General features: G+C 41.3%; 1 protein-coding gene across 2 annotated transcripts in view; it reads right to left on the reverse strand.

Annotated features, from left to right (window-relative positions):
- Nucleotides 1-24,443: 24,443 nt before the first annotated feature.
- Nucleotides 24,444-25,811, reverse strand: part of GMPS (guanine monophosphate synthase) — a 64,541-nt gene continuing 63,173 nt past the window's right edge. For both annotated transcript variants that reach the window (XM_072618663.1, XM_072618662.1), the window contains exons 15-16: nucleotides 24,796-24,968; nucleotides 24,444-24,566 (exon numbers count right to left, since the gene is read on the reverse strand). In XM_072618663.1, coding sequence (XP_072474764.1) covers nucleotides 24,465-24,566; nucleotides 24,796-24,968 — 275 coding nt within the window. In that variant the 3' untranslated portion in view covers nucleotides 24,444-24,464. The remainder of the gene's footprint in view (nucleotides 24,567-24,795; nucleotides 24,969-25,811) is intronic.

Below are 25,811 nucleotides of genomic sequence, written 5' to 3' on the forward strand. Positions count from 1 at the left end.
TATGTATGAGATAAATCAGAAATAATCCACAGAAGGAAGCACTAAAATCCAGGAAAGGATCCCTGTAGAAGATCAGATTTTAGCAAGGAAGACTCAAGGCAGAGATGAAGAGGGAAAGCCATCAGACGTGGGGGACAGTCTAGACTTTTGGACAGGACTCATGCTGTCCCTCATGCCTGAAGCATTCTCACTCCTCCTTGGCAACTACTGACCTCTCTGGCTTCCTTTAAGCCCCAACTAAAATCCCACCTACTACAGGAAGTCTTCTCCAGTCCCTCTGAATCCCCAGGCCTTCCCTCTGGTAATTATCTCCTATCTTGCTCTGTTAGATACTTGTTGCATGGTGTCTCCCCCATTAGCCTGTAAGCTCGTTGAAGGCAAGGATTCTCTTTATGTTTCCAGTGCTCAACATGGTGCCTGACACATAGTAGAAGCTTGCTAAATGTTTGCTGATTGATTGATGCTGGGGTATGCCTCAGTCTAGAGGCCCTCTGAGTACGTCCAGATTGGAAGCTCCAGCTCTGAGCTTCACAGCCACATAGAAACAATAAGGACTGTATGAACTTAGACCCACCTGCTTAGGACTTGAACCTTCTCAAAAACAAGGGTTTGCAAAAAGTAAAATAAGTATTCCATTTGTACCCTGGGCTTAGTGAAACTCTTTGGAGTTTCTTAAATCTGATCAAAAACCTTTAAGCTAGAAAAGAATAGAAAAAAGAGAAAACTGCCTTCATCTATCCACAAAGCCAGATACCCTAGGAAGGCAGCTGTGATGTAGCAAAGAGGATGGAAGAGACAGAAAAGCCGAGAAAGGAACTATGGTCTCAGACATCTATGTGGAAATACATGGCAAAAATTCTGATGACCTAGAGATCTTAATCCACGGAGATAAATTGCACCTCAAAGGTATAATAATAATAATATTAGCTAACAGTTATCTAACACTGTATTTCATGAAACTCATCTCATTTGATCCTCACAACAATTCTATGAGGTAAATGATATTACTATCCCCATTTTACAGATGAGGAAATTGAGGCAGAGAGAGGTTAAATGACTTGCCCAGGGTCACACAGCTAGTAAGTGTCTGAGGCAGGACTGAACTCTGGTCTTCCTGAATCCAAGTCCGGTACTCTTATCCACTGAACTTTGTAGGATGGGACCCAGGACTGGAACATGGCTCCAGAAGGACATCCAAAAGAAAAAGCATAGGTAAAGGATTGTTGTATTTTAAAGAATACAGTAATGTAACAAAATCCTGAAACCAGACTGGGGAAGCATGGCAGACAGCAATTTGGGGAATATCAATGAAGGCAACAACATGGTAACAATACTGTCATTGGAGCAGACCACAAAATACCAGAGCAGGAAAAAGACTTAAATTTGGGAAATAGACCACAAACCTGGTGCAGCATCTTCTAGAATTCTTGCTGCCCAAAGCAGAAGAGCTAAAAATTTCTCACTTCATTTGTCTTTTGTCTTCAAAAGGCAAACAACAGGAAGAAATTTTATTCTGATCAAATTCTCATCAGGGTAGAGCTGCTTGCTGGGATAAAAATGTTAGGAACCTGGAAGGAAGTAACTATATTTCATTTTTTAATGTACAATTGTATCAGCAATTAGCCAAGCCCAGCCTTGGGAGTATGGCCAACATGCTTCACTGATGTTATCTCAAAGTGGGCTCTTGAGCACGTGAGGTCATGAAGATATTCTTATCTGCTAATCGTGTAGTGAAGACATGAACATTTGATTAACTGACGAACTGGAACTAATTGTGCATGCATTCCAAAGGTACCAACAGGGCCAAGGTGTTTTCTCTTTCTTTGTTGGCTGGTCTGAGTGAAGAAGATGCGCCATAAGCCTACAGGTGACCTGTTCTTAGGTGAAGAAATATCAGCCTGGTCCATACAGATTTTGTAGACAGCTGAGACCTGTGAGGCTGTCCTGAATGGCCTTCTTGACCATCAAAAGCAAACAAAGAGGAGTGATAGCAACTCATCAAACCACCATGCAACACTTGGAAGTGAATTCGATTGGTAGAAACTGCTTCAAGTTTGAGTCAACTCTCCCCAAGAATTGAGATGCTATATGGAATAGTGTGCCCCCCACTCCCTGCTATGAGGGGGAAATGTGTATAATTTATGTTCTTGCCATAGTTCCCCACTAATATTCCTTTATAAACATGAAATGACATTAAATTGGTTAAACAATGGTGACATTAATCACTGATGATTAACATTGGGAAGAACACACCAGAATGGAGGTCCAACTTGGTAATGTTAGAGAAGACATTTCCCACATGGCGCACATAACTCTGTGAGTTTGGAAGCATATGTTTTAGCTCTCCTTTATGGACCAGGAAATTTATGAGGCTGAGAAAGGTTGAGTAACTTCCTTAAGGTGGTACAGTAAGTCACAGAATCAGAATTTGATTCCAGGTCTTCTGACTCCAAAAGTCAGTGCTATATTCATTTACCTAAAGAACATCCATTAAAAGTTCTCCCACAAAAATACTACAAACAAAAAGGAAACAGAAGAAAATTCAGAAGAGATTCATTTCTTTAGGGTCTTTGCCAAATTTCCTTGAATTATTGAGTTAGTGCAGATAATAATGGCCATTTTCTGGTAATAGTTACCTTTTATGTGTTCCCAATTTCTTGCAACATTTTCAAGATCCATTTTTCATACACATCATTCTCATATAGAAGTATGAGAACCTATGTCTTCCCTGCCAGAGAAGCTGTCTCCTCCTTGGTATTTTTCACATTGAAAATGATTTAGGTAAAAATCCACTCCACATTACCATGTTTCTGTAGACTAAGAGCAGGATTGTTATTTACTGTCAACAAGGAAATCTGCTTCAGTCATCTGTTTTCTGACTCTGAAGAGGCCCTCCCTCCAACTCCTAGCTTCTATTTTATAGTTCTGCAAGAACTAACCAAGAATTGTCTGAAAAGGTGTTATTTATCCTGAAATAACATGGTAGGTGCTACCTGCCAATTTCCAAACTATAGAGTGTGTAGCAAACTCGATAAGGCTGCAAAATGATGATTGTGATTTTCAAGAGGGCAATAATGTTGAGTTTCTGAGGCTCATAGGTTGTGTATCTAACAGTTGAATGCACAAATTTCTTATAAAAATGGATGTTTCACTATTTATTGTGGGATAACACATTACACAGATGAGAATACTCACACTATTCCTGGACATCTTGCTTTGTGCCCATCATCCCTTCCTTTTATTGACTGGTTCTATAAGCTCGATTTTCACGTTAAGGAAAGGACCCAGGCCAGTCTGATCTTCACTCCTGTCTGAGATCCACTCCTGCCTCTCTGGGCTTTTTCTTGGTTGCTCTCACATAGGTAACTTCTCTCTACCCCCACTTTTAGATTCCTTTTGTGTGCTGTCTTCTCTCTTTGAATGTAAGCTTCCTGCAGGCAGGCACTCTTTTTTTGGCTTATATTGTGTCCCCAGAGCTTAACACAGTGCCCAGAATGTAGCAAGTGCTTACTAAATGCTTATTGACTTTTCTTGAGAGAATATTACTCTTTGGGAGGGAAAAGGAGGAGGTGGGATGTGAGGAAATGAAGAGGATGGAAATACATGGAACATCAATAAAATGTATCTTAAAGAATAACAAGCAGTCATGTGGGTACTGAAGGTTGAAAAGCTGAATACCTTTGTCCAATTACATCAAGTGACATCTTGGCCTGGTCTGTCTAAATCAGAGGTTCTCAAACCTTCTGGTCTCAGGACCCCTTTACACTCTTAAAAAACAAGAACTTTTGTTTATGTGGGTTATAACTATCAATACTTACTATATTCAAAAGGAAAATATCTTAGAAGTATCATGAAAATACTTTTGATCTTATGGATTCATTGAAAAGGATGAAGAAAGTCTGAGAAATTCCTCCACCATCCTTAAAGAACCCCTTCTCTACAACATTATTTAATAATTACTCAATTATCTTTCTAGCACCCAATAAAGCAATATTAGCTAACATTTACATACTCCTAAGGTTTGTAAGGCATGTCATAACTATTTAATCTTTTTATCCTTACCAGAACCCTGGGAGATAACTGCTACTATTTTACAGATGAGGGGACTGAGGCACAAAGAGGTTAGGTAGCATGCACTGGGTTACAGAGAGCTGGTAAGTGTCTGAAACGATTTAAACTCAAGTCTTTTTTGATTTCAGATCTCGTGTTCCATACCCTGAACCCCGCAGCTGTTCTGGGGATGCAGCTACATGTGCTTAGTAATTTGAGGACCATGTACTCCATAATCCAGTCAAACTGGACTATTCTTTTTTCCTGGAATGCTCAATTAATCAGTAAACATTTGCTAAGCATCTCCTATGTGCTGGTCACTGTGCTAAGTGCTGGGAATACAAAAAGAGACAAAAGATGGTCCCTTCCCTCAAGGACCAGGGGGAGATAGCATGCAAGCAAATATACACCAAACAAGTGGTAGAGATAAATAGGAAATAATTAACGGAGGGAAGACACTGGAATCAAGATGGTTTGGGAAAGGACTTCTCTAAAAGAGCGGGACTTTGGTTAGGATGTAAAGGAAGCCAAAGCGTCAGTAGTTGGAGAAGAGGATGGTCAGTGTTTCAGATGGGGGACAGTCAGAAACACTGCCCAGAAATGGGATATGGAGTGTCTTGTTCATGGAACAGCCAGGAGATTAGAGGCATTGGATCAGACAGTAATAATAATAAACGCTGAGATTTATAAAATGCTTAGTATGTGCCGGATACTGTGCTAAGCCCTTTACAAATTTTATCTCATTTGATCCTCACAACAACCCTGGGAGGTAAGTACTGCTGTTGTTCCCAATTTAAAGAGGAGGAAACTGAAGCAAACAGAGCTGTACAGCCAGTAAGTGTCTGAGCTTGGATTTGAACTCAGGTCTTCCTGACTCCAGACCTGGTGCTCTATCCATTGTACTATCTGACTTTCCCTTGTATATAGCAGGGAGTAAGATGTAAGAAAACTGGAAAGCAAGGAGGGGACTAGGTTATGAAGATTTGTATTTTGTCTTTGATACAGTACAGTAATTGGCAAGGATGGAGGAATCAGTGAGGTTTTATTCAGGAGAGGGGAGACATGGGCATGTTTGTAGTCAGAAGGGATTAACCAATAGACAAGGAGAGAGGGAGTGGAGGAGAAGGGGTGGAATGAGATTGCTGTGAGGGTGGAAGGATAGTCTTGGTAAGGAGTGAGGCCACCTCCTTGTGTTCACTGGTTCTTTATCATCAACTAAGTAAAGTTCATACTCCTTTCACTGGCATTCAAGGCTCTCCACAACTTTCACTTGCATCATCTATAAAATGAGAACAAAGGTTCTTGGGAGCCTTCAATGAAAGTGTTTTGCGAACTTCAAATATATATATGTAAATACAGACGCAGATGTAGACATAGATATTTCAGCTACCATGATGGGTGCCACCCTACCTTCACAGGCTTAAATCAGATTACTTTCCCTCACCCTTTTCTGCGCTCTAGCTAAACATGACTACTCCAGATCCCATTCTGTGCTCCCAACCCACCATACCCTTTTTAATCACTGGCTGTTCCTTGTGCCTAGAATAATGACTCCTTCCCTCTCTTTGTCCATTTTATTTCTATCCACCCTCTAAAGCCCAAATCAAATACCACCTACTCCAGGAAGACCCCCTCAGATCTCACATAGCCCTTTATTGCTTTACTGCACAATCAGTCGATAAGTATTTATTAAGCATCACTATGTGCCAGTCACCATCATAAGCCCTAAGGATACAAAAAGTGTCAAAAGACAATCGCTGCCCTCAAGGAGCTCACAATCCAAGGTACATTCCATGTAATAACACATGCTATGGCAATTTGGGTTGGCATTTTGTCTCCCCCCATTCTGCTCTAGATGGTAAGATCCTTAAATTCAGAGACCATGACTTATGTAAACTTTGTACCTCCCCCAGAATCTAACAGACATTTTTACCCATGACAGGTCCTGATAACAGTTTGTTGTTATTGGGCCTGGCAGCATTTTTCCCTTTGAGGAACTCAAAGAAAGCTCCATAAGATACAAAGTCTCACGGGCATGCTAATAAAACTGTTGTCAGTCTGGGTGCCCAGGAGACCGGGGGAGCAGGCTGCCCAATTCGCATATTATTAGTTTCTCCTCTGGGACAGACAAAGCTCAAGACTCACGATGCTCTTTTGGTATTACCATGGTGGAGGGCATCCAGAGTCAGCTATCAGACTCTTATCCGAAAGCCTTTAAACAGCCATCCTTCCAGATACTGGAATCAAGTGCACTCTTGGGAGATCCCAGGGGCCTTTGACAACAAGACTGACCCATGGGAGTTGAATCCTTTAGCTATGTGGGTAGAATTGAGCAGGTCAGGACTGCTCTAAAAAGACTTTCAATCTCATTTTGAAAAGCCATCCTCCTCTGGCCCAGAGCCCACATGGATGAAACATAAGTGGTGGGACCTGGGGGTGGGGACAGAAGCAGCAGCAGTTTCAGGAGTTCTTCAATGAGAGATGGTAAAAGGACTCGGTAACTAGTCAGAAGGAGATTACAGGAGACCCCAGTGCCAGCATTGGACATAGGACCAGGTGCTATTTGGCAACTCCATTGCCTGGGCAACAGTTCAGGGGCAAAGAGGAGCACTTTCCCTCAAGAGGTAATTGGATCCCTGAGGGGCAGTATGACTTTTGATCACAAGAATAGTATAGTTTCTGGTCCCAAGGGAGCAGGGGGCCTTGAGGAGCAGTATCCCTTCTAGTCACAGGGGATCAGGGGAACTTCCCAGAAGAGGACCAGAGCACACAGCAAGGACTACACCCCTTCCCAGAACACAACGCCTTGGAAGCCACCTTCCAAACACCATGTTCCAAACCTCCAGAACTGGCTCTCAAGGCAACAGTACGAGACAGGACCCCCCACACCTACTCCAGCAGCAACAGAGGGAAATTTAACATGAAGTTCTAAATCAAGAAATAGGGTGGAGGAAATGGTCAAACAAGAAAAAGAAGAACCTGACCATAAAAAGTTATGATGTTGACAGGAAAGATCAAGCCACAAACTCAGAAAAAGACAACGAAATCAAAACAACTACAAGGCAAAGCCTCAAAGAAAATAAAATGTGAATTGAAAACAAGCTCAAAAAAAATTCCTGCAAGTGTCAAAAAATGACTGCCAAAATCAGAGTGGCAGAGGAAAAATTAAGTAAAGAAATGAAGGCAAAGGAAGAAAATTGTGAAAAACAATTAAAAGTCTGGTAAAAGAGGTACAAAAAATACCAAAGAAAAAAACACCTTAAAAACAAAATTGGAAACTAGGGAAAAATAAAATATTATTTTAAAAACACAGACTTGACCAAGTTGAAAAAGAAGTACAAAAGCTCAATAAAGAAAATAATTCGTTAAAAATTATAATGGGGCAACTAGAAACTAATGGCTTCATGAGACATCAAGAAATAATAAAATAAAGACAAAAGAATGAAAAATAGAAGAAATTGTGAAATATCTCCTTGGAAATACAACTAACCTGGAATAGATATAGAGGAGAGATAATTTAAGAATTATTGGACTACCTGAAAATCAAGATCAAAGAAAGAGTCTAAATATCATATCTCAAGGAATTATCAAGAAAAAAAATGCTCTCATATCCTATAGCCAGAGGACAAAATAGAAAGAGAAGAATCCACTGATCATCACCTGAAAGAAATTCCAAAATGAAAGCTCCTGGAAATATTATAGTCAAATTCTTGAGCTCCTAGGTTAGAGAGAAAATACTTCAGACAACCAGAAAGGAACTATTCAAATACTGTGGCGTCACAGTCAATGTCACACAAGATTTAGCAGCTACCACATTAAGGGAGCAGAAGGTTTGGAATGATATTCTGGAAGGCAAAAGATCAGGGATTACATCCAAGAATAACCCACCCAGTAAAACTGGGTAAAATTCTTCAAGGGAAAAACAAGACACTTAATAAAATAGAGAACTCTCAAGCACTCCTGATGAAAAGACCAGAACTGAATAGAAAAACTGATTTTCAAATACAAGACTCAAGACTAGCAATACAAAGTAAATATGAAAGAGAAATCATAAGGGACTTGATAGGATTAAACTGTTTACCTTTGTATATGGGAAGGTGATACATGAGCTTCTAAGAACTTTATTATTATTAGGGCAGTTAGGACTGGCTAAGAAATAAAGTCATGGTAAACAGTTTAATCATAAAGAGTCCCTTATGATTTCTCTTTCTTGGATGTAATCCCTGATCTTTCCCAAAAAACCTGGGAAGAATTATATGAACTGATTCAAAGTGAAGTGAACAGAATCAGAAGAACACTCTACATTGCAACAGTAACATTGTAATGATGATCAACTGTAAAAGACTTAGCTACTCTGATCAAGACAGTGGTCCAAAACAGTTCTAAAAGACCCAGGATGACAAATGCTCTCCACCTTCAGAGAGAGAACTGATTGAACTCTGAATGCAGATTGAAGCATAACTTTTTTTACTATACTTTTCTTGTTTTCTTTTTTTTGTTGTTGGTCTAGTCTTCTTTTTGCACCATGGCTAATATGGAACTGTTTTTATGTGTATAATCAATATCAAATTGCTTGCCTTCTCAAGGAAGAGGAAGGCATGGAAGGAGAGAATTTGGAATTCAAAATGTTGAAAAAATGATTGCTTAAAAAAATTGACTTACATGTAATTAGGAAATATCTAATAAAGTAAATAAAGCATATTTAAATAAAATTTTATTTTCTATAAGAAAAGTCAGCTTCCTTGATGACAAAAATAATATAAACCCACACACATACACCAAAATAGTTATAGCAGCACTTTCTATAGCAGCCAGAAACCAGAAACAAAGTAGAAGCCCATTTACTACAACATAACTCTCCAAGTTGTGGCACATGAATGTAATGGAATATTACAGTGCTATAAGAAAACATGAATGGAGAGAACCATGGGAAGATTTACATGAACAGATGTAAAATGAAATAATGGGGGGGAAAGGAAAGAAAATAAATACTTGCTAATTGAAAAAATAACCATTAAACTTAAGAAAAAATAAATGAAGTAGAACCAAGAAAGCAATATACATGACTACAGTCATGTACAAGGAGTGAATCATAAAAACTACACAATTATAACTGAATGCTATGGAATTATAATAAGCAAGCTCAGTCCCAAATAATAGATATGAAAATATAGCTTCTCCCACTCCTTTGCAGAAATGAGGGATCATGGCTGTGAGATGCTGTATTAAAATATGACTTTTTTGACACATTATTTAGTTTGTGAATTTTCTTTCTTTTTTTCATATTTTATTAGAAGGGATTATCCTTGGTAAGAGTTAGGGGAAAGAATAAAATGGTAAATATAGATAATGTAAAAACAAAAGACATCCATAAAAATGCATTTTTTTAAAAAGAAAAGAAAAACCTCAAGGATAACTTCTTTTATGCTGGCCTTTCCATGTTTTAAACTGTTTACCTTGGGAGGGTGACAGGGAGTAGAAAAACTGCATGAATATGAAGGACTCACCAGAGCAGTGCAGCAGGAAAGGTGTGGCCTCTCTGTTCCTAGGATACTGAGCAGAATCTCTGGGTGAAATGAGGGATCCCGGTGGGAAGACAAAACCTGATGAAAAGCAGCTCATGGAAGCAAAATAATAGATAAATAGCCCCACCAAGTCCACTTCCAACTCCTCTCAAGCCTTCTCCACCCCCTCACCTTGGAAAGCCATCTGCCCAGTGCCCCTCCCTTCAGATGAGTTAGTCCTTGGCCTCAGATACCATGTCATGAGGCACTTTGGCCACATTCTATTCACTTCTGGCTCTGCTCCTCACTCCTCATGTTTCTCAACCTCCCTACCAGCAACCTTGGCCCTGCATGGGTATCCTGCCCCATCTCCCATCTTCCTCTTCTCCCTTCAGCTCCCGTTTATGTTGCCTTTCCCCATTCATTCCCCAATGAATCTCCTTGAGGAAAGAAACTGCCTTTTTGGCTTGTATTTGTATCCCTAAGAGCTTAGCACAAGGTTTGGCTCATGGTGTGGTATAAAATTTGTAAAGTGCTTTGCAAAAATCTAAAGGTGCCATATATATGCTCGATATTATTATTAGCAGGTAATTAATTGATTCTCTATCTAGTCCTTTATAAAGTCCTCATTCAGATACTTAATTGCTCTGTGACTGTGGGAAAGTGTCGATCAATGTCAATTTCCTCTTCTGAAAAATGAAGGGTGAGAGTGGAGATTGGATTTGATGACCTCTAAGGTCCCTTTCAGCTCCAAGTCCTATAAATATGGCATTTTCGGGCATTAAGATGATGAATGTCTGTAAAAAGATTTCATTTACATATGCACATCTGTCACCATCACCAGACTTATTCCTCTTCTGGCTCCTCCCTTCTTTCTAACCTCAATAACCCTTCTCTTTCTTTTCTCCACCCTACCCAATAGTCAACCAACTTGGCAGCTCAGTGCTGAAGCCTTATAAGTATGGCACCATATGCATGTCAAGTCACTTAATCATTCTAAGGATGTTTCCTACTCTACCCATTTTAGGGAATAATATCAAAAGCCTTATAGGATTGACTTGAGAACTTTAAAATGCTATATAGAATTAGGAGCTATTTATTAGTATTATTACTGATGGTGAATTAACAAATCTGTATTAGGTTCTTACACTATGCAAAGTATAGTGCTAGACAATGAGGATACAAAAGAAAATGAAAATCAGTTCCTTTGCCAAAGTATAGGATACATTTGAATGGATAGAAAACCACAGCTAATCCAATATAAAGTACAGACAAAATTACAGAAAACAATTTTAGAGGGAGAAAAAGCACTAACCACCAGGGACATCTGGGAAGTCTTCATAAAGGAGATGGAACATAGGCTAAGCTTTGAAGATGTAAAGTGAGAAGGGGATGCAATCCATAGATGAGGGACCATGTGCATCAAGGGAGAGGCTATTCCATACGGGGAACAGTTGCACATCAGTTTGATAGAAATGTAGACCATGAAAGGGGGAGTAACAGGAAATAAGAGTAGACAGGTAGATGTTACCTATTGTGGAAGGCTTTCAATGGAATGGTGAGAAATAAGTCTTGTGCTGAGAAATGAGGATATGGAGCCATTGAAGGTTTCTGATTAGGAAGCGACATTATGAGATCAGTGTCTTAAGAATATCAGCTTGGCAGCCAGGAGGAAGTTGGATTACAAAAGGAAAAATTAGAGGAGGCAAGCCTATGGGCAGGGCAGAGAAAACTGGTTTCGCTGGAAGCAAGAGCAGTGGCAAGAATAGTTTTCCTGAGCCCTCCCCCTCCTTGGTTTGGGCAGTACTACATCTGTTACCATGGGCATAAGGAAAAAGTCTCCTATTCACTGGGAAGGGGCTCACTAGACTCCCTGCCTGAGCCACCAGCAGGAAGATGTCAGGCTGACAACCCAACTTGACTGAATGGAAGTCCCAACTATGATTGCCAAGGAATAACATTTTTACACCAAGGAAAGGATCCAAGTAGAGAAGTCAAGGAAATTTGCTGTGATACCGACAAAGTGAGACACATTTATGCTGAACATCGTCGTTATTCTTTAATAATCATCAATCTTTAATAACTCATTTCAAAAGGAACCAAAGAGAACTGTTGCCTGGCAGGCAAATTTTCTGACATTCCTTCCTTGAATGGCTTCATCCATTATTGAGAAAAGATAGAGCTCTGAGATATCACTCCACCTGACAAACTACTGGGAACTCAGACAGATTTTTTAAAGACCTATGAATCCTAGACTTTCTGTAGCTAGAGAGGGAAGTGATTAATTTGTCATTTTTGAAACACTTAATACAATCAAGCACTGGCCCTGACAAAAGACCTGACCCTTCTGGAGACTGACCAGGGAAACTAAGGAACTTACTTCCCTTTAGAAACATTCTCAGATTCAGTCAGTCAAAAATCAACCAACAAGAATTTATTAAGTACCTACTATGTGTCAGGCATATTCTATAAGGGACACAAGTATATACACTATTATATAAGGAATAAGTATATATATGCGGAATACAAAAGAAATACCAGGTTGTTAAATAAAAGGTAGTTGGAGGAGCCCTAATAATGTGGAAGGATCAAGAAAAGTTTCATAAAGATCAAACGAGATATTTGTAAAGCTCTTAGTATAATGACTGACATATAGTAGGTGCTTAAAAAGCTAGCTCTCTTCCTTTGCCCTAAAGAAGATGGTGCTTAGCCTGTGTCCTCTAGAAGACAGAGGTAAGAAGGAAGTACATTCCTGGTATGGGCAATAATCAATAGAAAGCCTAGAGACAACACATGAAGTGTCCTATATGAGGAACAGAGAGAAGACTGCTCTGGCTGTAACTCAGTATGGAAGGGGGAGTAATGTCCAGTGAGACTGTAAAGATAGTTTGGGACTAGGTTGTATATGGCTTTAAAAGTCAAGCACTTGTGCTTTATTCAAGAACCAAGCAGAAACCACTGGGGTTGATTGACTAGGAGAGTCAAGGAGTTACTTAAAACACCATTTGGAAAATGCCATTTGATTTGGCAATTAAGAGAAGATTGATAACTTTGGAAAGAGAAGTGCATCTGTACTTAAGAAAAAATATTTTTAGCAGCAACAGTATGTGGGATGGACTGCGGCAGGCAGAGTTTGGGGGAAGGAAGACTAATTATCAATCAGAACAACCAAGGGTAGAGATGAGAGACATCTTGTGAAAACAGAAATGCCAGATTTGGTGACTGGAAATGTAGGATCAAGGGAGACTGAGGGGTCAAGGCCAACATCAAAGTCACAAACCTGAGAGCAGAAGAATAGTGGTGCCTTCAAGAAAAATAAAGTAGTGTTTGCAGGGAAAGCTCTGCTTTAGTCATGTTTAGTTGGAGAATTTTCAAGGACATCCAACCTGAAAAATCAGGCAAGAGATTAAAATATCAGAAGTCATTTCCATAGAGATACTTAAAATCGTGGGAATTGATGAAGTCATCGAGAAAGAAGAGGGCCCATAACAGCACAACCAAAGCTATGATGGGGAAAAGAGGCAAACTAAGGGGACTAAGAAATGGAGGTCCCTCCAGTAGGGGGATAACTAGGAGCAAATGTCATGAAATCCTGAAGAAGAGAGAGTAACCAGGAGGAAAGGGTGGTGGCCAGCAGTGTCAAACGCAGCAGAGAGGTCAAGGATGAAGACTGAGAAAATACCATTTGTTTAGGCAATGAAGACGTCATTGAGAAGTTTCTGTTGAGAATAAAATTGGAAGCCAATTTGCAAAAGGAAAGGAAGTGGAGGTAATGAGCGTAGACAGCGTTTTTTTTCCCCTAGGAATTTGACTAAGAAAGGGAGAAAAGAGAGACGATGACAGCTAGAGGGTAGTGGTAGGGTCTGATGAAATGTTTTTTAAAGTTGGGGAGATTCGGACATGTTTGTAGGCAGTAGGGAAGGAACCTTTGTGATAGAAAGACACTGTGGGTAAAAAAGAGAGAACAGAGAGAGACAGACAGAATGATATAGGTATGAGAGAGGTAGCAATGTAATGGAAGATAGGAAGGGACGACATTAAGAACACATATACAGGAGTTAACCTTGACTAGGAAAAGGATCACTCCATGATCAGAGACTAGAGGAAAGGAAGGAAGAAAATGGACCTAATTTTCTGTTTAAAGTAATAGGTGAGGTCTTCAACCAAAAGAATAAGAAGAGAAGGTGTGCTTGAGGAGAGATTTATAATAACTTCTAGAAAGTGAGATAGGGAATGAATTAGGAGGAATAAAATTATATCATTTCTGCAATGAGTCCAGTTGAAGTCAAATAACATGAATTGATTACATCTATCCAATTAGCAGCACATGAATAGCAAACGATGGAGGCTGATGGTTGGCAAGGGGTCAGTGGTGATAGGACAAAGGGGCAAGGGATTCTAGAGCTGATCACGGAACACAAGTGATTGGTTAACTCCTGGGTCCAGATTGGGAAAGGGGGAGAGGGAAGTGAAGCAAGAGCAAGAATAACGCCCTGGAAAAGTTCTGAGAAATGGATTAATTGGAGGTTATGATGAGAATAATGAACAGGTTCAGAAAGGATGAGGCACAGGGATAGATGGAACGATATGCATTTTTTTCTTTAAGGTCCATTTCATAAGTAGTTAATGATGAAAGGGACAGAAAAAGCGTGTTTTGTGTAAAAGGATATAAAACATTGCTACTGTTATAGACGAACATTTTGATACCTAATACTAGTAGAGAAGGATTTTTGCTCCAATATAAGCTTCTAAAAATATGTATATGGAGAAATACAATTTTCAGATGGGATTTTGTACACTTTTGGAGAAAAAAATTATCTATGGTGTAGATATGAGGACTTGGATCTCTGTTAAAAATATCAGGGGAAGCCTCACTTGTGTGCAAATGGTTTAAAGTTATAAAGAAGCAGAGAAAGATCTTTTAGAGAAATGAGAATGTGAAGAATGTCCAATTTCAAGGACACCAAAGAGGGAAACTTTTCAGAGAGCTGTTTGAGGAGAGATTTCTCCTGAAGAGGTTAACAGCAGAAAAACAGCTCCATGTGGTCTCAATATTCCTGAAAGACCAGTAACATGGGAGCCTGTAGTCCAGAGAGCTGAGTTCCCCTAAGCCTGGGCATTTTCTCCCTCTTCTACCTCCTTGCCAGAATCCTTTAGATGGAAGTCCACTTTTCACTTTTAGCTATTAAGCATATTTGTACAAGTGTGATCTGGATGCAAACACACACATACACACAAAATAATACATCCATGTATGCATATATAACATGCACGTATGCATCACATGTACATGCATACCTCATGTGTGTATGTGCACATATCCACGTGTCATGTGTTGCTGCATAATAGCTATCATAGACTATCACCTGTATACCTGTGCACGTATCACATATACATGTACATATGTAATATATTTTATTATTTATGTATTTGCCTTCTGTTTTTTTACCTTAGGTAAATGATTGTTTTAAGATTTAAAAGTGTCATTAGTGTGAATGGTTGTAGACAAAACTTGTATTAAATGAGGGCTCAAGAGCTAGTGTTTAGGAGAGGGGAAGTGTATTTCCCCTCAACAGACAGTCCTAAGATCCTGAGAGTGTCTCCATGTTGTCATGTCGTAGGGGTCTAACAGGGAACTTGTTTCTGCTAGTGCCAAGGGCACATTGGAAGAACAAGTCAAAACCAGAAAGAAACGAAGTCGGTCCTACACATAGATGAGAGGGGTTCCAAGGGTGCTTATCATACAAGGTATTCGCAGTGTCTGGAGCCCGTGCTAACACACTTGTATCACTACAAAATGAAATAACGGACGGATGATTGGCCAAGTCAATAAACAACGTGCCAGGCCCTGTCCTCAGCACTATGGATACAGAGGCAGAAAACAGGCCCTGCCTGCCAGGAACTTACAATCTAAGGGAGGAGTTAAAAAGCACAACAAGCACCACACATGATAGGTGGGAGATCACTTTTAGAAAGAAGGAACTAAAATTAGATGGGGTTGGAAATGGTTTCTGGTAGAAGATGGGATTTTAGTTGGGACTTAAAGGAAACCAGAGAAGCTATTAAGTAGAGAGGAAGGAGAGCACTGCAGGTGAGGGAAACAGTCACAGCAAATGTCCCGAGTCGGGAGATGAAGGGTCTTCTTCATGGAACAGCCCAGAGGCTAGTGTTCCTGGATGGAAGAAGATGTGCTGGGGACTTGTGTAAGAAAATTGGAAAGGTAGGAGGGGGCTAGGTTACAAAGGGCTTTGAATGTTATTTGATCCTGAAATTTATCGAGTTCAGGGGGTTGTTTGGCATTGCAGGGCCAGTTAGATAGGGAAGTGTCAGTTATTAAATAGGAACAGGAATACAAAGAGATCCAGGCTGTGACCAAGTCTGTGTGTAACTGAGGTGGAGAGAAGGAATCGAACCCAGAATTTAAGGAGACTGAGGTATCGGGAGGTTAGGAAGTTTGACGGAGAAGCAATGGGAGGAGCAAAAGATGGGGAGGGGAGGACCACACTGAGTCAGGTACCGCCTAAGGATGGACAGACAACAGCAACCATCTCGGACCAAAACAAAGCACACAAGGAAGAATCAGGCAGTGGTGGTAGGAAGCAGAGTGTCCCAAGTCTCCGGCCAAGATCAGTGCATGTACGAGGGGGCAGAGGAGGAGTCAATGTGCAGTCTCCACCGAAGAATGATACAGGATCAGTGCAGATTGGGGAAGGCTGCTCCTAGTGAGGATGAGATGGAAGGAATGGGAAAGGATGAAGGGGAGTGGAACGAAATGCAATGACAAAGGAAGGGTAGTCAGTCAGATCGGATGTTGAGTGGGGGGAATGAGAGAGCAGGAGATGGAGGCTGGGGGATAGTTTGCTTCTATGGGACTGATAACACAGAGACAAAAGGAAAGGGAAAGCAACAGAGGTAGGGTCTTACAGACTAGGATGGTGCAGCCAATGAATCATGCTTGTTGCTAGGCAACGGTGAGGGCCCTGGGACCTGGGTTGGCTCAGCCGCTCTTCTGTTAGGCTGGGTCCCTGCGGAGACGTCCCAACCTGTGCCTGAAGTACAGGAAACCTTCAGATGGTAAAGATGGTCTCCATGTCCATGCTCCTGCGCACGTAGGAGAGAGGGCAGCTGGGTAAGCCATTTAACATTTGTTTGACTGGACTTCTTATCTGTGAGATGGGGATAATAATAGCACATACCTGCTCTCCCCCAAAGATGTTTCAAATACCAAAGAAGATTCTTGTAAAGTGTTTTGCAAACTTACAGTTTTTGTTCAGTCTGTTTGACTCTTTGGGCCCCCTGGACAAAGTGTCCATGGGGTTTTCTCCAGACATAAGGTAGCTTGCCATGTTCTTCTCCAGTTTGACACAGGTAGGGCTTAAGTGACTTACCCAGGCTCACACATTTAATAAGTGGATGAGGTCCTACTTGAGCTCTGTTCTTTCTGACTCTAGCCCAACGCTCTATGCACTGTACCAGCCAGCTGCCCTCACTATGTAACTGTTAGTTATTAAGTCAGCTCCAATTATTAGCAGGTCCTAAGGCCAACTGTTACTAATAAAATAGGTTCTTAAAGTAATTCTCATGCTTATTAATGGTGAGAAACTTTACCTTAGGAAGCACAGCAGATGCTTTGAAAATTTTAAGCTGTAAGTAGATTTTCTAAAAAGTCTTATTTTTTGTACGATAACTCTTCCAAGATTTGGTCCTGTTAACAGAACTTTACTGGACCAGTCTCTAACCTGAGAATGGAAACAGCAGGTCAGGGGCAAGCTGTTAGAAATCAAACAGCAGTTCAATCCATTTCAGAGCAAGGAACTCAGTGAGCAAACCCTGGAGGTTCTCCTGAGGAGCCCCCCACATGCTAGAATGAAGGCACAGTTTATATACGTAAATCACGAGTGGAAAGGGGCCCTGGGGGTCTGGGATTACAATACAATCATTTCCAGGGCCTGAGCAGTTTCCCAAGACAAGCCTACAAGTGTAAGACAATTCAGGTGTTCTCCAGTCTTGTGGGACCATCTTCAACATTACTTGGGGCTTCATTCAGCTTTCACAGATGTAGCAATGTCGTGTTTGTGAGAGCGTTGTCAGGAGGTTGACTAATCCCTTTAAGTCAGAGTCTCCTGAGAAAAAGGCAGCTCTGAGAAACTGAAATTAGTACATTCATTACACATATACTAATATGGAAATCATCATTCCTTTCACAGTCCCCTAGTCCATGAAACAAAGAACAAAACCACACGTTTTAACTGGTAACATAATTTAAATTTTTTTATTTGTGGATAAAAATTAAGGCTCACAGTACTTTATATTGTTTCACAAGCAGGATCTTTTAAAATGAGAATAACCCCAGCACAAATTTTTTTAAAATAATGCTGACATATGACTCGACCGAAGACTTGAAATGAACATATTGTACAGGGCAGCTACGATCCTTTAGTAGGCTTTAAGCTAAATTCCTTTTAAAATTAATGGGCAAAGCATCAGCTTCCTCTCCGTAGGAACAAAACAACAACTACACCGTGTAAATTCCATAGAACACACTCAAGGCAGGCCGGGGTAACTGTTGTCCACTGAATTCTAAAATTTAAAAAAGCCCCCCAGCATTTCCCCACATAAGACAGTACACGTTTACTTCCCATTATTTGACACAAGGGAATCCTTAAATATAGTAACAATTCTGTACATGAGATATTAGATAAAAATAACCCCTTCTCTAGCTGAGATGGTTCTAAAAAGCATGGGGTTGTTACAAACCTCTACAGGAATGATGATGGTAAAGGTCACCTGCCGACCAAACTTAGATCCATACATATCATATATATGTACAAGTAGACATATATGGTATGTTCATTACACCACTCCTATAAAGATAAGGTATTTAAATATTGAATCTTTGCAACACATTCCAAGAAAACAGAAAAACCCATTCTCTGAAAGCTGGGATCATATATACTCCTTTTTAAACAATACCTTAAGAGAAGCTATAACTTAACTCTACTGAGAGGAATGAAGACTTACCATAATGAAATCAAAAATACCAGTTTCTATTAAGTACTTTAAGAGATTGGCCTTTAAAAGCACATGTGGAAATTTGACAGTTTAAAATGACATTTTCCTCCTTCAGTGGTGAAGCTTTAAGCCTCTCTCTAACCACTTACTGTCAGGCAGAGCTAAATGAAGCTAATTGTTAGCAGCAGTTTCAAGTGTATTTGTCTCCAATTCCCCCCTAAATCTCCTCCTGTTTATCTAATCACTTCTGGCTATTTGTGGTGAAATTCCACACATCTGCTACAAGGCCCACTCAAGCACATCGAAAAGGCTCATTAGTACCTTTGGTGGTCATGATGAAAAGCAATTCCTGGTACGTGAGATTTGCCCAAAATTAAAAAATAACAGGTCAGCACCATAGAATGCCTTCCATTTGGGGGCTCTGATGAAACACAACCAACCACAAGTAGAGCCGAGAAGGTTTTTCTCAAAGAACCCAAGAGAGGAATTTTTCTTTTACCCTGTCAAGTTCTTATTTTTATTCATTTTAAATTAAACATCTATTTGAAACTTTTCCTACTTAAAATTAATGCTAACATATATAGTCTAATTAGGCAAGGATGTGTATGGAGCCCCAGAGAGGAGCACAGTTTAACTTGATATCACTTGGATCACAAGAGGTCCCACAAAGGTACTACACGCATCCTCTAAAGCAACGCTGCATGTCATGACATTAAGAATGAACGTGGCAGATAGGAACATTAGATACAGGGAAAGTGGTGGTTCCAGGTTGCTTTTCCTATAACCTGTCACATAAACCAATAGAACTAAAAATCCACTAAGAAGCTGCTGTAAATTAAAAGAGACATGACTGGTGTGAAATATGGCTTTTTATAAAATTGGTCTTGAATTTTGAGAGGGGGGAGAATGGTAGGGTAATGAAAGTAGTAACCATGTAGGAGTCCACCAGGGAGAAATGATTTTATTTCTTAAAAGTTTTGTTTGCCCACCAAAGACGCCAAGCTGGGCGCTAAGCACTCTCCTGAAGCCCGAATGCTGCACCAAGGACAATTCTAATAAAACACCCAAACTTCTCAGGTAGTCGAAGGCACTGGGCCTTTGGCCTCAAGGAAACGTACCAGAGGAGGGTGGCCACTGGGACTAAGGATTCTCTTTTCTGGATAGCATGACTGCCTTCAGTAATTAGCAAAGAAATCACCACCGTAACCCATATTTTTGATGCATCAACAGCCAACCATGAAGACAGCTACCCAGAAATTAAATCAATCAAGAAAAAGACATCTTCGGGGTGTTACTGTGAAAACAAATCTGGTCCAATAGAAAAAGGCATGTGCGAGAGGTCAGGGCAGGTTTGCATATGGATTTGAAGGCTTCTTGTTCATGGAATTTAAAAAAGAAAAATGAAGAGTACACATCTTTCGCTGGTGATGGGGATAAAAAACCACTCAACTTTATGTCCAATATTCACATTCTAGATAAAAGTCCGACATCCTCTAACGTAGGACAAGGAGCATCAGACCAGCAGTCCAGGCCCAGGCCTAGAGTGACCTTGGCTAACCCAGTCACCTGACCTCTCAGAGCTTCACCTTCTCCATCTGCCAAATGGGCATGATAATGGCACTAACTACCTCAATATGGCATCTGGAGGATTTGATGAGATAACACAGGCATGCGATTACAAACTTAAACTATTCCATCTGAGGCATGCCAAGCAGACTGTGAGCAGATGATGTGATTTGCGTGTTTTCAGCCTCATTTTGTAGATGCCGGCAGAGCATCCTCTTTGGCTTCCTCTCTCCCATTTTATCACAGACACCAAAGCTTAAGGAATTAGAAGATGAAAGTCTTCTATACAAACAGCTTTGCTGCTTCCAGGAAAGTGAGGGGATAAAAGTCAGCAAGAGAAAGATGAAGGTCGTTTCACATTATCTTAGCCAGGTTACTGTTATTTCAACATTATTGCCTGAACAACATGGAACAGACTTAACAGCACACAGCCAACAAATACATAGTATTTCCACAGTTCAACAATATCTACTACACTATTCCATTTGGCAAAATATTTATTTATAACAAATCTGTTCAAAAGCAGTTGGTCACATTTTTTTTCCCATTTTCCATTATAAAGTTGTAACAACGGTCTTGGTAAATGTACATAAACTGCCTCTTTTTATATGGTACACAAAATGTACAGTTTACTGTTATGTAACCTATATTCTCTAAAGGCATAGATAGATACGTATATACACTCCATCCGGGTTATGGAAGGTGGGGGAATCCAGGTAAGACCTTTGGAGCTATAGTCTTAGGAAAGAAAAGGCCTAGGAACAAAAAGAAAAACTCCAGACAATGTCTACAACATTCAAGACTTACCCACCACAGGGGATACCAATAGTAGTTAATTGAGTAAGACTTGCCATGAGGTGGAAGGTTCAATAACCAGGAAGTCAGGAGACTTGGGTCTTCCCAAGTCGTCACTTCCCTAGTCTGGGTCTATTTGTTCATATGTGTAACAAAGGGACAAGACTACGGGTTTTTACGCTTTACATTGTAGACTAACACTAAACTGCCATGGAGTCAGATTACCCAATTGTTGGGGGTGTAAGCTCAGATAACTCATCTCCAGATATAGGCATGCAGACCTGTCAAAGCTCTCCTGGTGCAGCGAGTAGGAGTTGGAACGGACGGAGAGAGAGATTACCCTGACTTTTTACGTGGCCTCAAGTCATTTCTCATTTTAGCAAATTAAAACCAACGCTAGGATAAAATCATGGAGCTGAAAAGGGCTTTGCAAACCTTTGGCCTAGAAATGACTGGCTCCTGGTCTCACAGTAAAGACAACACTCAAATGGAGGTCCTCTGACTTGAGAACCAGGGAGCACCATCTGGAAGTTTCAGTTTATCTAACCCTTCACACCATGGCCATCATCCTTTCTCCTGATACAGCTTCTATATTTCATGTGGAAGGAACTGACTCTCCCCACTACTGAAGGGATTACAATTACTCCCCTCCTCCACATCCTACCAACCACCCTCTCCTTAAGCCAGCCTGGATTCATCTCGGGGGTCCACAGAAGCACCCCCACCACTTGGGAATGTATGTTGAAGCTTTCTTTAAAAGAGATCACGTTTGAAATCCTGGATATTCCTGACATTTGGAGAAAGAGGAGAGTGTGTGGAGGGGAGGGGAAGAAAGAAGAACTTCCCCAAGGTCACCCAGCTGATAAATGTCAGAGGCAGAATTCAGACCCAGGCCTCCTAACTTCTAATCCAGCATTCTTTATTAACTCGTTCATTTCGTCTTTCAGCAACATTACACAAGTAATCTTTAGCTGGGGTGATTATTTGGTGACAATAATTCTGCCAACCAGGAGGGGAACTTCAGACTTCATGTAAAGAAAAACTTTCTAACAACTAGAGCTAGGATGCCCTGCTCTCAGAAGATGGCAGCTTCCCCTTTAGAGGGATCTGCAAGTAAAAGGCTGGATGACCACCTTGTCCAGATGCCGATGGCCACCAAGGTCCCTCCCAACTCCTATTCTACAAACTCGAGTTGAAAAGAAAGAGGTTGCTAGGTTTTCTGGATGAAGATGAAGGTTTGGTCTCCAGGTAAAGCCCAAAGTGATTAACATGCTGCCACTTCTAAAAATCAACTATAGTCCTAGATAAGGCAGCAGAAGTTTGAAATGGCTTTGACTCAGCCCACTTGTGAGGCAGCATCATTTCAGAGGCTTGGTCAAAAAGCAGCAGTCATATCCATGCTGATATTCCTACTTTTCCTAACTCGACCCCCTTAGCCTGCTTGGGATACACCTTCAGAGGCAGGTATATGGTTAGTGTGTGACTTCATGTGTCAGTTTTTCAAGGCAATCTCATTCTATATCTATCTGTAAAAGCAGGAAAACATCACACCTATATCTGCATCAGTCAAAAGGGGTCTTCCAAAGATATTCCTCTTTAATTCAGATGAATGAGGGCTCACATAATAAAAGTAACCATACACAATGTATATGGACTGAGGTTGAATTGAAGGTCTATTCACATAATTAGCTGTGTGACTGAGGTACATTCACTTCAGCACAGACTCAGATCTTAACTCATAGGGCTGTTATGAAGAAGAAATGAGAAAATAGTTTTGCTGTGTGACCTAATTAGGCATTTTTGCATCCAAGGATTGTCTTAGGTATATTGTGTTGGTATGAAATTCTTGATCTTTAAGATACCAAATTCCTAAGCCAGCAACTCCTCTCCAGAAATGGATACTCCAGACCTCAATGGCCAATTCAGAAACACAAGACCAGCTCCCTTTAAAAGGGATCTTGACCAGAAATAGGAAGTACTTATACTTGGACATATGCTGGTAGAAAGTCTGACACCACCATCTGTGACAGGAGAGACTGAGCCCTCTGGGGCTTTGCATAGTCTAATTACTCCCCAGTTCCTCCACTTCAGGCAGAAGCAAACACCAATTTTGTCACCCAAAGGCCTTGGGGTTTCCCTGTCCTCTGAGCTAGCCAGGTGGATGGAAGATTAGGATACTAACCTGTCCCCCAGATCCTAAATGGAGGTCTGTACTTCATCCAGGAAGATGCTGAGGGAGACCAGGTGGCTTGCTTGTGAAGGCCACTGGGTTACCCCACAACTCAAGGATAGTCTAAGTTGAAAACAATGAGAAAAGTATTATGGGAGGATGAAGTATTCACAATCCAGGAAAAACCATGTAGTCTTTCTCCTGTTGGCTGTGGTCACTGCAAAGCTATTATTTTATATTTGGGTAGATCCTAGGAGTGCCTGGACTCTGAAAGTTGCTAATATTATCAGGGGAAGTACTAGAGAATTTTTCCTAGAGAACTCCAGCTTTAGTTTGCATAAAAAGTTTGGGAAGAATGTCTTCTATCATCCATAAACACAAGCCAGCTGGCAAGTCAAAGCAGGTCTGAGGGTGCAGACATTTTCTCTAGGACCTCCAAGTCCTCATCCCCCATCCCCCCATGCAGCTGCTGTCACATGGTACTTTTCTGTCCCGTTGGTCTCTCTGATCTAGAACTGCTGTTAAGCCCTCTACCGCAGGCCTATATGGAAGATCCAGCCCAGGAAGATGGCACCAGCCTCTCCCTTCACTACCTGCATCCCTGCCTCAAAGACAAGAAAGCTTGTACACAAACTACTTTCTCCTTTTATTCTTAGGAAAAATATTAACATTAAAAAGTTGTGTGATTCTAGTACATCTGATACTGAGACAACTCAAAGTTGTTACTAGTGAAAAGAAAGTTCCCAGGGCCACTGACATGTCCTTACCCTGGAGGGGTAGTAAATGGTGCCGCATTCTGAGCAATTTGGGAAGGCTTCCCCCATTCCGAAGTGCCCTAACTTCTACAGCTCCAAAATCCTCCTGTGCCAGTGATAATTTGATATGTAAATGCCCAGGGGAGGGAGGAACAAGGTGATTTACCTGTGAACTTAGTTTTCCCAGAGACTTGTGCCCCCCACAGTGGATTAGTTGGTCACAGGTGCTTCCAACGGCCCCCTGACCCCCCGGCAGGAGACAGAAAGCACCCCAAAAGTCACCCAGAAGAGATACGCCTTTAGAGAACAAAGAAGCAGCTCAGTGACTGTAACAGTAAGACCCAGCACAGAATGAATGTATGAACACAAAGGCAAAAGTCAGATGAGTCTGTCTGAGCACAGGCCATGGCGCTTTGGCTAGTTACCCGTACAAATCCTCAGCCCCCCTTCAGGGTTCCCACACGGCTCTTCCCTGGCACCTGCGGCTCCAGGACAGGACCCAGGTGGGAAGGAGCAGCCCTGGCTGCCCTCCTCACAGTACTGCATGTCAACACTGGCAACGTCTCGGATCATTTCAACGGCACACAGCACTTGGATCGAAAAGGAAGTTTATTACTCCCACTCGGTAGTTCCTGGGGGCTTTGATGTTAAGTCATACATAACTCGAGAAATACCCGGGATCTTCTTAATCTCGGTGACCATCTTCAGCACCACCTACGGTAAAACAAAGCAGGTCGAGGTGGATGGGCCCCTGGGAAAGGCAGCTCTGAGCAAGCTGGCACATGAATTTTTATGCTACCATCTGGGCCCCAGGGGTCCCTTCTCTACGATTCAGCCCTTCAGGCTGGGCCTTTTCTCCCACAGAACACTAAGTGGCCCAGAAAGAATAGCCATGTTGTTTTAGGACATTAGCACCTCTTTTTACGTTTTAAAATAAAGTTACCTCGACAGGAATCTCATTGCCCGGTGTTGCTGCGACACCAGTCATGAAGTCGCTTGTGATAAAGGTTCGGATAACCACCGATCTCTGGCAGGACGGCTGCTTTTGAAGAGGGTCTCGGTCAAAATGCAGTGGTGTCAAAATGACTGGCATCTGGCTGATCTTCCCAGCATACCCTAGGGGAAGGCAAGCAGTAAGTCTGCCTCACTTTGCCTGAGGGTGACTCAAGTGTAAATGATAGGTAAAAGACATTTTTTGTGAGTAACCACAAACCCATCTTGCCAAAAATAATCTTCCACACATCATGTCTGAAGTCATTCAGACACTTTCTGAGTATGTTAACAAAACTCTAATCACACAGATAAAGCAATCTCAAGAGCACACAAGGGAAATGCCTAGTACCAGCAGCCCTACAAACACCCCTCCCTTGCAGGGTCTAAGCAGCCTTGGCCATCAAGTGACAAAAGCATTTATTCAGCAGGTCCCAAGCACTGGGCTAGGAGCTGGAGATGTACAGACCCAATTATATACTGAACAAGTGTATGCAGAATAAATCTAAAATAAGTGGAAGGTAGTTCTAGTTAATGATGAGGGAGGGTACTCATAACTGAGGTGCAGTGAGAGCTCCAGCTTGCATAAAGCAAAGGATTCTCCAAGGCAGAGGTGAGGAAGAATCAGGAATGGGCAGGGTAGAAGCCTAGACAATGTGGATGGAGAGTCTTGTGTTAGGAACAGAGAAGGCCAATGTGGATGGACCTTTGGGGGAGAGATGAGAAAAATGTTCAGGAAAACTGCAAAGACAGTTACCACATTTAAAGGAAGAGGAGTCTTGGGGTGGGGAGGGAGGGCAGGAAAGACCTTCAAATCATCCCTACTCTCTGCGGTGAGGAGAGGGGGAATAGGAAGCAACCGACTAAGCCACCACAACCCTCTAAGGCAGGGCTGGATCCAATACCATATGCTGCAATACTACCCTGCCCTCTGTACCCTCCACACAGTGGACCTAATAGGAAAGCAGT

The sequence above is a fragment of the Notamacropus eugenii genome, chromosome 6 (assembly GCF_028372415.1).
Source record: "Notamacropus eugenii isolate mMacEug1 chromosome 6, mMacEug1.pri_v2, whole genome shotgun sequence".
Classification (NCBI taxonomy): Eukaryota; Metazoa; Chordata; class Mammalia; order Diprotodontia; family Macropodidae; genus Notamacropus; species Notamacropus eugenii.